The sequence below is a fragment of the Crassostrea angulata genome, chromosome 8, assembly GCF_025612915.1.
Source record: "Crassostrea angulata isolate pt1a10 chromosome 8, ASM2561291v2, whole genome shotgun sequence".
In the NCBI taxonomy this organism is placed as follows: domain Eukaryota; kingdom Metazoa; phylum Mollusca; class Bivalvia; order Ostreida; family Ostreidae; genus Magallana; species Magallana angulata.
In genome coordinates, this window is record NC_069118.1 from 51277587 (window position 1) to 51293203 (window position 15617).

At 34.1% G+C, this 15617-nt stretch overlaps 1 protein-coding gene across 1 annotated transcript; it reads left to right on the top strand.

The window, feature by feature from the left end:
• The first annotated feature begins 3005 nt into the window (after positions 1-3005).
• Positions 3006-8333, top strand: LOC128157688 (uncharacterized). Its single transcript, XM_052820282.1, has 5 exons — positions 3006-3119; positions 3426-3560; positions 3893-4009; positions 7389-7506; positions 8062-8333. Exons 1-5 carry the CDS (start codon positions 3056-3058, stop codon positions 8285-8287), a joined length of 660 nt encoding a protein of 219 aa, XP_052676242.1. The 5' UTR covers positions 3006-3055; the 3' UTR covers positions 8288-8333.
• The last annotated feature ends 7284 nt before the right edge of the window (positions 8334-15617 follow it).

A 15617-nucleotide genomic window follows, 5' to 3' on the forward strand; every position in this document is an offset into this window, starting at 1 on the left:
TTCAATGTCTGTACAAATTTATTAGCTACTGCTGCGCCGCGATAAACGCTGCCGTTGTCTAACACATCAACTTGTCAAAAAAGTGCTATAAAATCTTTAAAAGTTTTGTTATAGCCAAAACATTTATTGAGTAAATAATAGAATTATCAACAATTGTTTCTGTACTTATTTTGGCTTTTTTTTTCATTCGAAAGGTACTTTCCTCGCAATTTTCATATTTTCATTTCATTATGTTGATTCTTACTTTTCGTGTTTGACATTGCGCCGCATGTCAAATTTATGATCTAACATGCATTTATTTCACAAATTTAATCTCAAACAGTATTTAATTTTAAAACATAATTGGAAGTAAAATTACTTGAACCTTTTATGTCACAAGTTTCATATTCCTGTGTCTTTGATTAACTGAAAAACGGTACTTGTCTATGCTATTTTGGGACAGCCCTCGTAGATATCATAACCACGTCTTTGTACTACAGTATTAAATTTTACTATATATTCTTACCAAAATTGCACAACTTTACATACAGATTAAAAATTTAAAACGAACTTCTGGATAAATTCATCTTTACATCTTTTTAAACAACGCTTCATTTACAATTTTCTAGCAAAATACACACGTGCATCCAGCAAGGCGGGAGACTTTGTCTACCTCGAAGTTATATATGTGCTTGAAAATCAAGCCCGGGCCTTTTCACCCTCTCCAGGACCAACACCCATCAAAAATTCAAATTACATTGCATTATTACAAAACTGGGATAGTTAGACCTTTTACACATTGTTTTTCATCTCATAAAAAAAATTCAGCTCGTGCGGAAACGCCCCAAATTCAAAGGAAAATTCGGGAATTATTTTGCCTCAGCTATGTTTTGACGGGAACCTTCAGTGAAATACTGTAATGACACATGCAATATAGCTCATTTTTTGTTATCGCAAAATCAACATTAATAAATTGATTAATACTCATTGTGTTGTGTGACTAAAAAAATTATGAAGATATCTACTCATTTCCGAAAGTTATGAGCGATTTTTTAACACCACGGTGTACACGGTGGCCACCGATTATGAAAATATGATCAAAGTTATACTGTATGCATTTACACGGTGTGAAAATGTAAAAAATGACGCAAATTAATTAATATCATGTGGACCCTAGAACCTTCAGTGAAATACTGTAATGACACCTGCTGTTAGCTTTACTCAAGTATACATAGCAGTATTAATTCGCCACCCTGGAATGTATTTTATTTTTTCAGACATTTGATAAGTAAGCCTACGATTATTGGTATACTGAAACATGGCATATTAACGAAAAATAGCCTGTATTCTACACATCCGGTTCAGTTTCTTAAAGGACAAAGTTTTTAAAGGGATGAAACTTTCGTACAATCCTATATCGATGGGAATCGGTCATACTGGAATTATAGAGATATGATTGTCGCGCCGACACGCTAAGAACAACAATCCAAATAAATGCTTACATTTTCATTATCTGGGGGGAGGGGTTATTTCATTTTTGTACATTTTTTTTTGTTAACTGCACAAATATTCTCAAACAATCTTCTTCTCTTTTATATCACATTATATAGCTAAAACATGATGAGGATGGAATAATAAGGATTATATTAAATCAGTGTTCTTACTTAAAGGGACATTTTGGTCTTTTTTTTTTTAATGCTAAAAATGATTTTGTAATGATCAACCAACATTTTAGTGTCAGTAGTACTGTAATGTTCAAGATACAGAACAATATTCCTGGTGTTAGTTAATCTACCATTTTAGGTTTATGAACCAAGTTAATTACTAGGGAATGATTTTTATTCAGGGGGGGGGGGGGGGGGGTTCAATGTTCGTGGGTAGCCACAATTGTCCTGGTTCGTGGGGGTGTGATTTCGCTGGTATAGTTTAATTGAGATTTTTAAAAATACGTTTTAATAAATATTAAACAAGTGATTGTGTATACGTTCGTGGTGATGTAAAATCGTGATCAAGGATTACTTACGAAAGCAACGAACAATGATGATTCCACAGTATTTTATTTTAGGTGAATGTGTGAAAATATAACGTGTTTGGAATTTTTAAAAGATCAACTGAAGATTGTGCGTATTAAAACTCAACTCCAACTCTTTTATTGGAAAGGAAAAAAAATAATTATTACAGAATAATTATATATAACAAAAAAATAATTAAAAATCTACGCATCATAAGAAACCCTAAACATTTAAACAACAAGCACAATATAGAATGGTAATTTTTTATCCATCTTCGCTTGCAAAGGGTTTACGATCAAATCCGCTCATCTCCTGAAGAGGAGCTAAGTGAATAGTAAACCCTTGGCCAGCGAAGATGTTGTTAATCAGTAGGCTGTAGTTCGAAACTTAACTCACCTTACCTTTAACAGTAGTTAATGAATTATAAGTCAGAATTGTATTCCATATATTTTCCTTAATTTACGCGTTACCTATTAACTGACCACCCACACACAGTAGAGTCTGAATCCACAGCTGCAGTCTGAAGGTTAACACATATATATCATTTGGACATTAATAGCATCGTTTTCAGGGTTTAGGCTTTTGTTTACATTTAAATTTTCCGGATTTGAAATTGAAATACCCGGATTCAAATGTATTCTTCAAAAATCATCAACAACACATGTTTTCAGGTAATATACTATATCATTACCTAAGAACGTGTTCCGGTTGTTGCAAAATATATATATACACGACCTGAATGATGTTTTACTTTATCTGGATATTTTAAGGTGAGTTTTCTCAAAGGATTAATAAATCTTATTTTGATAAGCTTTAATTTCTTTGTTTAAACTTAAATGTGATAATTGTAAGGGAAAATGTTTGATATTATATTTATCCTATATAGATTAAGTTATTTAAAAGACAGGCTTGATACTAGGAAATCAATAAAAAAAAATGAGTTTAACTTTTATTTCTAACATTATGATAATTCTTTGTATATGTATGTGTTCGTTTCGATATCATTCATTATGAAAAAATTGCATGATATTTAAAATTTTAATGGTCTAAAGGTCTTGGACACAATGGAGGGACTAGTCTTTATCCTAGCCGTGCTCAGTCTCTGGGTTGGATCCTCTTCTGCAGTCGGTCAGTACTAGAAATATCATTCGTAATGTATCTTGCATATCAACTATGTATGTTAACATTTGTCCAGATTTAGTCAAATTATTTTAACGCCTTTTCACTTAACTAAGATTAAGCAAATGTCATTAGATTGGATAGCTAGCTCTAATGTATTGTTTGATTATCAACTCCAATGTTTCATTTTATAATCTATTTTATGGTCAATCTTTTGGATTTATCTTTTTATAGTGAAAAGTTTATTTATGTTTCCAATGATAATTGATGGTCAGATCATTTCATGAACTTCTCTGGTTTTCTAAAACATTTTAGGATGGCCTTCTGGAACGTACTCAATGATAACCCCTAAATCTGGGTGCCCTTCCGGATGGAAATGGGGCTGGCGGTACCAGGATAATGAGGACACTGGAAATGTTAACTCCATGACCAGTTATCACCACTTCAATGGTAGGGTATTTTAACCTTTAATTCAATAACTCGATGGGTTACGGATTCGATTGAGCTAATAGATTTGTTAGTCTCGTGAATTTGACTTCACGTGAATCATCTCTTAATTTAAACATCATGTTAGACTACATGAACTTCATCCCAATTGATTTTTTCACTTAATTGTTACTGGAATCAAGTTATGGACGACAATTCTACCGACATATGGATAGATTCTGAAATAATTCAGCAAAATATGAAATGGAATAATTTTAAACAACACCGTTTTGCGATTTAAATAAAATCATTCGTTATAATTGGATCAGTATAAATACTACTTTTGTACTTTACAGGATTCTTTTTCGATGACACAATTCATTATTACTGCTCCAAAACCTCGTACTCTGGATCTGGATCATGGCCTCGAGGAAACTACTGCATCATGAGATATGGCTCTTACTGTCCTTCAGGTAAAGTTTCGATTATAATATCAAAAATATTTGGTGAAGGTAGGCAGTGTATATGTATAGATTTGTTAGAGTAATGGTTGAGAGTTCCTAACGTACGGCAATAAAGCTTTCTTTATGCACGTGTGAATAAAAGGATGTCAATGGATGTTTTGTTAAACCGTTGCTTCAATCGCTAAATTTGACTACACCATTTCATGCTGCAGTGTTGTTGTTTTTTAGCTCACCTGAGCTGAAAGCTCAAGTGAGCTATTCTGATCACATTTTGTCTGTCGTCCGTCTGTCTGTCCGTCTGTCCGTCCGTAAACTTTTCACATTTTCAACATCTTCTAAAGAACTACTTGGCCAATTTCAACCAAACTTGGCACAAATCATCCTTAGGCAAAGGGGATTCAAAGTTGTGAAAATTAAGGGCCACACCCGTTTTCAAGGGGAGATAATTAGAAATTAATGAAAAATTTCGAGAAATTTTCAAAAATCTTCTTCTCAAGAACCAGAAAGCCAGGAAAGCTGAAACTTGTGTGGAAGCATCCTCAGGTAGTGTAGATTCAAAGTTGTGAAATTCATGACCCCCGGGGGTAGGGTGGGGCCACAATGGGGGGTCGAAGTTTTACATAGGAATATATAGAGTAAATCTTTAAAAATCTTCTTCTCAGAAACTAAACAGCCAGGAAAGCTGAAACTTGTGTGGAAGCATCCTCAGGTAGTGTAGATTCAAAGTTGTGAAAATCATAACCCCTGGGGTTAAGTTGGGGCCACAATGGGGGGTCGAAGTTTTACATAGGAATATATAGAGTAAATCTTTAAAAATCTTCTTCTCAGAAACTAATCAGCCAGGAAAGCTGAAACTTGTGTGGAAGCATCCTCAGGTAGTGTAGATTCAAAGTTGTGAAAATCATGACCCCCGGGGGTAGGGTGGGGCCACAATGGGGGGGGGTCGAAGTTTTACAAAGGAATATATAGAATAAATCTTTAAAAATCTTCTCCTCAGAAACTAATCAGCCAGGAAAGCTGAAACTTGTGTGGAAGCATCCTCAGGTAGTGTAGATTCAAAGTTGTGAAAATCATAACCCCTGGGGTTAGGTTGGGGCCACAATGGGGGTCGAAGTTTTACATAGGAATATATAGAGTAAATCTTTAAAAATCTTCTTCTCAGAAACTAAACAGCCAGAAAAGCTGAAACTTGTGTGGAAGCATCCTCAGGTAGTGTAGATTCAAAGTTGTGAAAATCATGACCCCCAGGGGTAGGGTGGGGCCACAATGGGGGGTCGAAGTTTTACATAGGAATATATAGAATAAATCTTTAAAAATCTTCTTCTCAGAAACTAATCAGCCAGGAAAGCTGAAACTTGTGTGGAAGCATCCTCAGGTAGTGTAGATTCAAAGTTGTGAAAATCATAACCCCTGGGGTTAGGTTGGGGCCACAATGGGGGGTCGAAGTTTTACATAGGAATATATAGAGTAAATCTTTAAAAATCTTCTTCTCAGAAACTAAACAGCCAGGAAAGCTGAAACTTGTGTGGAAGCATCCTCAGGTAGTGTAGATTCAAAGTTGTGAAAATCATGACCCCCAGGGGTAGGGTGGGGCCACAATGGGGGGTCGAAGTTTTACATAGGAATATATAGAATAAATCTTTAAAAATCTTCTTCTCAGAAACTAATCAGCCAGGAAAGCTGAAACTTGTGTGGAAGCATCCTCAGGTAGTGTAGATTCAAAGTTGTGAAAATCATAACCCCTGGGGTTAGGTTGGGGCCACAATGGGGGGTCAAAGTTTTACATAGGAATATATAGAGTAAATCTTTAAAAATCTTCTTCTCAGTAACTAATCAGCCAGGAATGCTGAAACTTGTGTGGAAGCATCCTCAGGTAGTGTAGATTCACAGTTGTGAAAATCATGATCCCTGGGGGTAGGGTGAGGCCACATTGGGGGGGGGGTTAAAATTTTACATAGGAATATATAGAGTAAATCTTTAAAAATCTTCTTCTCAGAAACTAATCAGCCAGGAAAGCTGAAACTTGTGGGAAGTATCCTCAGGTAGTGTAGATTTAAAGTTGTGAAAATCATGACCCCTGGGGGTAGGGTGAGGCCACATGGGGGGGGTGTTAAAGTTTTACATAGGAATAAAGAGTAAATCTTTAAAAATCTTCTTCTCAGAAACTAATCAGCAAGATGATTCTTTTTAATTGTTAAGACTTTGGCTCCAGGACAATTCTTCGGCCTCACAAGAAGGTTCAGAGTTTGATGTAGCTAAATATCCCATATATAAACAATTGTAAAGGATCTTTTTGAGAACTGCAATACTCAACATGTGATATGACTATAAAATTGAAGCAGGCAGCTATTTTTTCATTAGAATCATTTTGTATTACTGTTTTGGGTTATTGCCCTTGATTTATTGATTCTTGATTATTTTAATTAATGCATCCACTGTTAACCAATTAATGTGATGATTATTTTTATACAATAATAAATATTCAATGTATATAAGTTGTTCTGCATAAGTAGTTTTGGGTTAGGCTGGATTAGTTTGTTTATTTTTGATTTCCAATTTTTAGATACTATGAATTATTTTAGGCTGGCACATATATAGGGACAGTGTCTATTGCATTGCAACGAGTGACTGTTTGGGGTTAAACTTGAACAGGTACGGAGAGATTGAGGGTGTTGACATCCCTGCTCTTTCTAATTTTCGTGTTTTTCTAACCAACGATACAGAATGTGCGGTCATTTCTGCCCTGTATCGCATTGATACAAGTGTGCGGTCATACCTGCTTGTATTGGTGGTGGTTGCGGCGGAGCACTAGAGTATGGTCATCCCTGCTGGTGTTCTGGCCTTTCTAGTGCAAGTGTGCGGCACTCCCTGCGTTAGGTTGAGCTGTTGGCGCAAGTGTGAGGTCATCCCTGCTTGCGTTATCTCTGCTTGCATTAACGTTGGTACCTGTTGAGTTGCGTAGGTGTGCGGTCATCCCTGCCTGCATAACGTTGAGTCCCTATATATGTGCAGGAGCGGTGATTAAAGTCTGCTCTTGTAAATATTTTCAGCAATCAGGGCTATCCGAGTTCCAAGGGGGAAAAATGGATTTTATTTATACAGGATCTACATGTATTAATGTACATTGTCCAGATTGTATTATGACTCCATTAAGCTGACTTTATCATACCTATTGTTCCTCAGGTGAGCGATGTGGCCCATGGGCCTCTTGTTTTAAATTCTGTTAAACATGTACAGCTTTGTTAACAAAAAAAGTTTATGTGGGTGTTCTTTTTCCATATTCATTTCTCTAATAATAGTCTTAAAATTTGGTTGGATACAAATGTATTTTAATTAGGCGTAGAATAGAACTTCAATGGAGCATTGATATAATATTTGTTATCAACAGGTTTCAGTTCGGGCAGTATTTACTGGGATGACGAAGATAACGACAATATGAATGGGAAGGGGGGATATGTACCCTCCGGGACTTACGGCTCTAATACACGAATCAACTACTGTTGCAGGTACAGAGTCATAAGAATATCAATATTCCCGGATCATTTTAAATACCTTACATGTATGAAAGCTTTTTACATGGTCTTTCGAATATTTAAGACACTGGCGTCGGATGCAAATTGAAAGGGGGGGCTAGACTAATCCTCAGAAATATTGAGAATAAAAACTAATTCCCAAAATCATAAAAATCCTAATCCGTGGGGGTGGTTATACCTATACTTCCAAACAAAAAATCTTACCTACCAATTTTTTTCCCCCAAATCATGGAATTCCTAATCCAGGGGGGGGGGGGGGCTACTATGCATATGACTCCAAATTCTCACTCTTTCAAGCTAAATTTAGGGACAATTATCTTTACTGCGAGAAAAAGTGGGGGGGGGGGCTGAACCCTCTATGATGCTATTTGCCTAATGGTCAAGTCTTACTTTGCAAAAAAAAGGGGGGGGGGGGGCTAAGCCCCCCGGTTCCGACGCCTATGTAAGAAAAAACTTACAGCCACGACTATAAAACAATAACAGTTACATGTAAGTTTACCAAAGCTATTTTTTTCTCGCACACTTTAGGAGTGACGGAAGCGCCTACTCTTACATTTCACTCCCTACCACGGATCCGTTCTATCTGATGCGTTACACATCCTCAATATGCCAGAGGGTCAGTGGTATGTCTGTTAGAGAGGAGATCATAACAACGGACGATGAGGACACAGCTAACAATAACTCAGTGTCTGGAAGTCATCCCAAGGTTACCGGAACCAGAAACCATAGTCTCTACTACTGCTACTACAGTTAGTAAGGCAAATGTGTAATCTCTTATTCTGAGTAAATGATTAACAGAATATGAAAGTAATTGTTATTATTTTCTTTGTATTTGATATATCATTGGGGTGCTGAATGTTTTAAAAATGTAGTTTGGTTGAGATAAAACACATCAAACAAGGTCGTTGGCCCTAACGGTCAACTTAACAAACTTCAACTCTGCAAAACCTACATAAAAGCAAAATTTTTTTTCTGCCGTTTAAAAGCATATACTGCATTATGTTAAAGATTGTTAACCCCTGCGAATGTTATTGTCATTTAAATCTAGACCACTTGGTTTTATTTGACCTTTTCAGTTTCACAGTTAAATTCGTGCCTCGTGTTTATAGTCTATTTCGTAGAATCTAGGCACTTGTAGTCAAATATAAAAACTAGACGTTTATTGATTTTAAACTTTATCTTCATTAATCGGTGGTTAAAGTGTGTTCTAGAAATAAATGTGTTTTTCTGATGTTGCAACAATTAACATGCTATGTAGCTACCCCCTAATGATCAATTTTTGATCCGGCGGATCATCCGCTTCTGAGCTAGCAATAGCATCGATAGTAAAATAGACTATGATATTTTACGAAAAATGTTCCATGAAAATGGCTCGAAATAATAAGTTTCAATAAATATTGACACCCACTTTGTATTGCACACAAAAAGCACCAAACGTGGCTATGATTTTATAAGACAAACCAATGTATATTTTCAACCACGTGTAGAGTGTTTGAACACGAACGATACCTCTCTTCTGAATACTGTAGTTTCCTAATTAAACGCGAGGAATTAATTTCCGCGTAAAATCGCGAGAAGCACTCTTTTCGGATTTTATGATCTCGCCATTATTTTCTGAGAGTTGAGAACTATGAAAAATAAAAAGCAATGTTCTACGTTCGCGATTTTATATTCTCGCGATTTGATACAAACCGACGGGGTGCGGAATTAAGTACTCGCGTAATGAAAAGGATTTACGGTATCATCGTTTACTTTAAACAACCGTTAGATCATGAAATAAGACATATATTTTAATAGATTTTCATGTTTTAACATAAATCAAAGTAGGATATAATATATAAAAAACGACCAGTACTTACGTATTTTAGAAATAATATCCGAACACTTATTCTTCCACTCAAATTTCACAGAAACTGAACAAAATTCGGGGAAATCTCGTGATCTTTCATCTGAGCACCTCTGGATTTATTACATTCTTAACACCGATAAAGAAAATATTCCGAACACATTCTCAGGGATCATGTTATTTGATAGGATTCTTAAACAAGTTCAAGGGGACAACAATTATCATAAATGTATAAAATTTCATCGGAATAACAAAGTAAATTGAATGATTGGTGTTAAAAATATGTTACTAAATGATGTGTAAAATGTCGCTATGAGATTAATATCAAAATCTCATTTAAGATACGTTTTAATGTGTGTCCTTAATTAAACTAATCCATTGCTTTAAAATGGGACAGAAACCAAAACAATTCAGAAACTTTGAGAATTTTAAAATGCAAACTCTTGGGAAAAAATTTGAATATTTCTTTTAAAAGCTAAAAGGGAATTGGACACAATTTAAGATCAAACTTATATATTTAATTTTTTTACTTTTAATGTTTGGAAAATTAATATGGGTTCTTTTAATGCTTTGTTAAAATTTAGAAGTCAAATATTGATTGAGTTATAAGCAAGATACAGAGATTGATAGTCCTTGTTTTATAAACAAAGCTTGAGCCTCGTTACTGTTTACATATGTTGTTTATTGGTATAAGTTTCGAAAAATGTTGCGTTTATCCTCGAAGTTATGAACACATTATATCACGATCGCATCTTCTCGGGCCTTTCCGGCAGAGCTCGGAAAAACACCTCGAATGTATTACCTAGGCGTCAATGACAACCCCCTTTTTTTATAAAATTGATATAAAAATACACATTTTACCTTCTGTTGACATGTGAGTAAGACTTTATTATAGTCAATGGTATACCAAAATACATACCAAAGAAGCGACAAACAAGGTTTCTAGCCGATACTTATTTTAATGGGAAGCGACTCCATTTTGCATAAAATTCTAATATCCAGTAATGTTTATAAATTTGAGGTGTTCTTTCGAGCTTTGCCGGAAAGGCCCGAGAATCTGCGATTGATTAAATCAGTGTATCTTGTTTGTCACGAGTCAGATTCTTAAAGAAATGGTTATTCCATACTTTACATTATTTGTAAACAAATAAAAGACTCGAGCATTGTTTACATAACAATAAATTCTTACCTCGATATCCCTCTTTTAACTTGACTTCTAACATTCAAATTTTTGTTTTCATTCAAAATGCGGAAGTAAACCATTTTATGCATCAAATTCAACAATTATATAAAAGGACTATGTGCGCGGTATGGTCAAATATCTGCCCCCAATTTTAACCAATTTTTAAATAGTGTCGTTTAAAAATCAAATCTTCATGAATAACTGTACAATGGACGCATATCACTTTATTCTTGATTTTAGTCATCATTGCTTATTCGCTATTTATCTATGACGTTAACTAAATGACCTAATTCCCGGAAATTTGTAAACAAATGAAAATGACTGCCGTCATGAGAAAAGGGCCCTTATCTTTAGACGTCACAATGCTCAGAAAACGACGTCAAAGTTGTAGCATTGTAAACGCAGTTTGTTTTAATTTTCTGCTTCTATTTTTTTTTTTTTTGCGTCTGTGTTGTGTTTTCTGAATGACAAGAGTCTGGGCTTGTTTTAATACCGCGAATAATATTTTTTAGTGAAATATTACATGTTGATTTAAAATATAAACATTTGATAAATGAAATATACACATGTAACGTCAGTATCAACACATTTCGAACGCCTAATTTTGCACACAGGTTGATGCTGAGACGTCATAAAATTGCTTTTTTGCATCCGCTATGTAACGTAAACACTACATTTTAAATTCTAGTGTGTAATTAAAATATGCTCTAATTGGGAAATCACTTTTTTATAAATCATTGTTAGAAACCACAGACCGCATACACGTATAATTGAATGCGAGACGGGTCGTGGATTTCCGATGATGATTTGTAAAGTAATCTGAGTAAAATTATACAACTTAAGTTTGCATGAGCATTACAAGTATGATTTAATAAAGAAAAAAAAATACAATGTACACTCTTTGTTGATAAGAGGGGTTGAAGGCTGAGACATACCAAATCGATGCAGAGCAATATTTTTCAAATCTAACAGTTATCTGTGCAAGATAGCTGTGAAACAGTACAAGTCAAATATTTCAAATCTTAAGTTTGGAAGTTCACCTCACGGGAGACCATTCTAAATTTTTAAATTAGTCGGAAGGAACACGAGAGAAGCGGCTATGTCTCAATTATAGTGCTACCGCCAACATACAAAATAAATTCTCGCATATTCTATTACAATTTAAGAATTTGCGATAAAATTTTTAAATCATTTAACGAATGAAAAAGCTATAACTAACGGATTAGAAGAGTTCGGGAAAAATTTTGACAGTGTTAAAATCTACTCTGATGTATCGCATTTGATTTCATGGAAAAATCTGATTCTAAGTGAAATTTTCATGTAAAGTGCCTTTAATGAAACAACATAAAAGTATATATACATTTACGAATATTATTTAAGCGCAACATATTTTGTTTTCTTGTGAAATTTAACAACCCAAATCCACATGTTGTGTGTACTTTTTGAGCTAACTTACATTAAAAAAAAATCAGTCATAACATGCCTGAAAACTCAACACATTTTCATGGAATTATAGCGTTTTATATGGTTATATTTATCTCAAATCAGTTACGTACATGATTCAAAATTCCTTAAATTTAACAGGTTTGTAAACGCAATCATTATACTACTATACGTTTGATATCAAGTCGATAAAATTGCCGTTTTATAAATCAATTCATGTTTATCGATAAATATAAAGCCACTACATGTGCGACATTTACAAATAATAACATGCATGGCCGTACAATTCACCTTCATAGATGATGGTTTCTCGTCTTTTCTTTTTTTTTACAAGAAACAAATTTCGATGATACTGCAGTCAATGTTTATTTGTGTTTGTTACAATGTACAGCAATATAAAAAAAATCTGAGAATCGCGATATTTCTTAAAACTTCGGAATACCGTATGCAACTTCATGCACTTTATAAACGTCTATCATTTAATTTATCATTTTGTTTCAAATTGATAATCACTTGGCCAATATTTGAATTCAATGAGAGAGAGAGAGAGAGAGAGAGAGATTCATTCATCGTGTTACATCGATAATTAGAAAATTAAATTTAGTCAACATGTAAAAAAGTTACTTCTCACTGAGTATAAGCTACGTCTATCAGCACTGTAATACCAATTAGTGCTAAAGAATGGACATAATTAATGCAGAAGTCTTATTGAAATTTACTTGCAATCTTTCATTTTAAAAAAAAGTGAATAATGCTTATATATAATTAATTTTTCAACGATTATGGTTTATAAAAATCGCATCACAAAAATACAACGATATGTGTGAACTTACAAAGCGATTGAATAGAAGTGTAGATACAGCACGTGGGGTGGCTTTTGTATTTTGTTGGTCTGTCGTATTTGATACACTTAACTAAGTGTGTACAATATATTTAAACAATAAACATAAACAAAAAGTTGCGATCAATAACGAAAAAATTAACGTAACCCGCGGTCTGTATTGTGGCTATCTCTATAGCCCGCATGTATCACCGGTACTGAAGAAGGAATTTTATTGCTAATTTTTACATCTTCCATTTAATAAATTAATAAATTGAATTGATCGTAAAAAGTAAGTAAAGGTCATTAAATTATTGTTAATATACACCAGAACGATAAATGAAAGCTGTAGCCAAAGCGTCTTATATGGGAATTTGAGTTGCAAATGGTTAATTAAAAAGAATAAATATTTCTCTTTTTGAAAATAAATTCGTGTATGCAATTTGACAATGCCCCGAAATTGTGGAAACACAGGCATTGAATTTGACCATCTTCATGTTTGTTACATATTTGCTTTTTTAATTTGCTTCTCGGCAGCTTAAATAACTTAGTTTTTTTAAAGGTTGGGGAGAAGTTTGATACTGTAAATTCCTAATTAAACGCGAGGAATTAATATCTGCGTAAAATCGCGAGAAGCATCCTTCGCGGATTTTAAAATCTCACCATTATTTTCTTAGATTTGAAAACTAAAAGAATATACGAGAAAAGTTCAACGTTCACGATTTTATATTCTCGCGATTTGATAAAATCCAGCAGGATCGCAGAATTAAGTACTGTGGAATCATTAATTTTCGTGGGGGCCAATTTTCGTGGATTGCTTAAATTTTACAGATTCGTGGGGACGTAATTTCGTGTATTCTCTCAAAAATACAGAGGGAATATGACTTTATTACCCTTATTTATTAATTCGTTGAGGATGTTAATTCGTTGATGAGAGGTACCCACGAATTCCACGAAAATTGAGCCACCACGAAATCTAATGATTCCACAGTACTCGCGTAATATAAGGAATTTATAGTATTTGATTCCCTTAAATATCCTTTATCTATCTATCTTATGTTCGGAAAGGGGGGGGCGGTTATTGCATGTGGAGTCATCAAAAGTGTGAAGAACTTTAATATATCTGGATATTCAAAATGTTTTTATCTCTTTTTTGTAAGATTGTAAGAAATCTAGAATTGTAATAAATAATATATGTGTGGAGAAAGAGAGGCGAGGGCTGGAGACCCGATTTGGCGAGGGCGCGGAAAACCAAGCCATGTTACGAAGTGATGGTATGGGGATGTCTCACATGCATCGAGTCGGCACTATTTCTGCAGTAGACGGTAACATTAATGCATATTAATATCAGCAGATACTATACGACAATTTGTGGTCCGTTTTAGTCCATCATTTTCCGACTGGAAACTATGTTTTCCAAAACGACAATGCCCCGGTGCAAAGTGTGCGTTTTACCCAAGATTATTTATACAGAAATGGCATAAGAACAATGAGCTGGCCGGCACATAGCCCCGACATCATCATCATTGAAAATATTTGACTTTTGATGAAAAGAAAACTTCAGGGAAGAGTTGGGAGAATAGAAAACAAAGAAGACGTGTTCCATATGCGCATGTAATCCAGCGCATCTGGACTGAGAACACGTCTGAATATATAAAAAGCCTATATCAGACAATTCCTCGGCGAAAGGTCATCTTACAAAGTATTAGGTAAGTTTTAGCTATATATTAAAAATATTTTTAAACATGAAAACTGAAGTTTTAAGAGTGACCTAATTCCGTCGCGAATGTAAACACGCAGCCATTTTGTACGAATACTTATTGCATCATACTGTATGTATTTCTTCAGATAATTATACACATTTTACTAAAAGATGGTACATGAGCAAGCCTGCGCTCGATGTTTCCCATTAGAAAAACCATATTTCGTCACAAAACATCAATTTGTCAAAATTAGGCAATCTTCATGACGTCATTTCTACATTATGACGTCACTGTGGTGATAACCTTTTGTACCCTCATCTTTAATATGATTCTAACTATCTTCAACATTATTTTTAAAGCACTTTATAAAACTTTAATTTTGGGGACAAAAAATGCATAAAACCGCACATAGTCCTTTTAATCTAAAATCGTGTCTAAGTCCCTTTAAAGGAGGTTTGAGAAAGCTAATCATCTCTGTGTTTTCAGCTATGCATTTGAAATTAACATTTACTTTTACTAAACGATCCAGGGATATCAAACTTGCTTTTGCATCTATTTGAACTTTAAGTTACTCACTTCGCTCGAGTCGGCAGAATTTTTATTTTATTTTAAAAGAAAGCAAAAGGGGATCATAGGGATCTAAGAAATGGCAAAAGATGAAAAGGAAATATTTATCATGAGGTCAATTAAAATTGTTATAAATTCTTATATTAATTGGTCGTTTTTTGTGATTCCGAGTTCATCAATTTTTTCACGTAAATATTTGCCATTCTTTTACTATGCTACAGAGATTAAAGACATTTAAATCGATAAAATTTGCTCGAAAAATGTACGTTACCATTGGAAGACTTACCTTTTGCGAACATTATTCTAACTATTTTTATCATATTATGTATATAATTAATTTTTAGTAATGTTTGATATTTTTAGTTTATTAAAAATTAAACACAATTAGAAATATCAGTTTCCCAACAATGAAAAGAATCTGATTTTTTTATGTTTAATATTTCATCATCTTTACTTTAAAACGTATAACAATCGAAGCTTTTGTATATTTATACGAAAGCATGAATGATAAACAACGCCTTT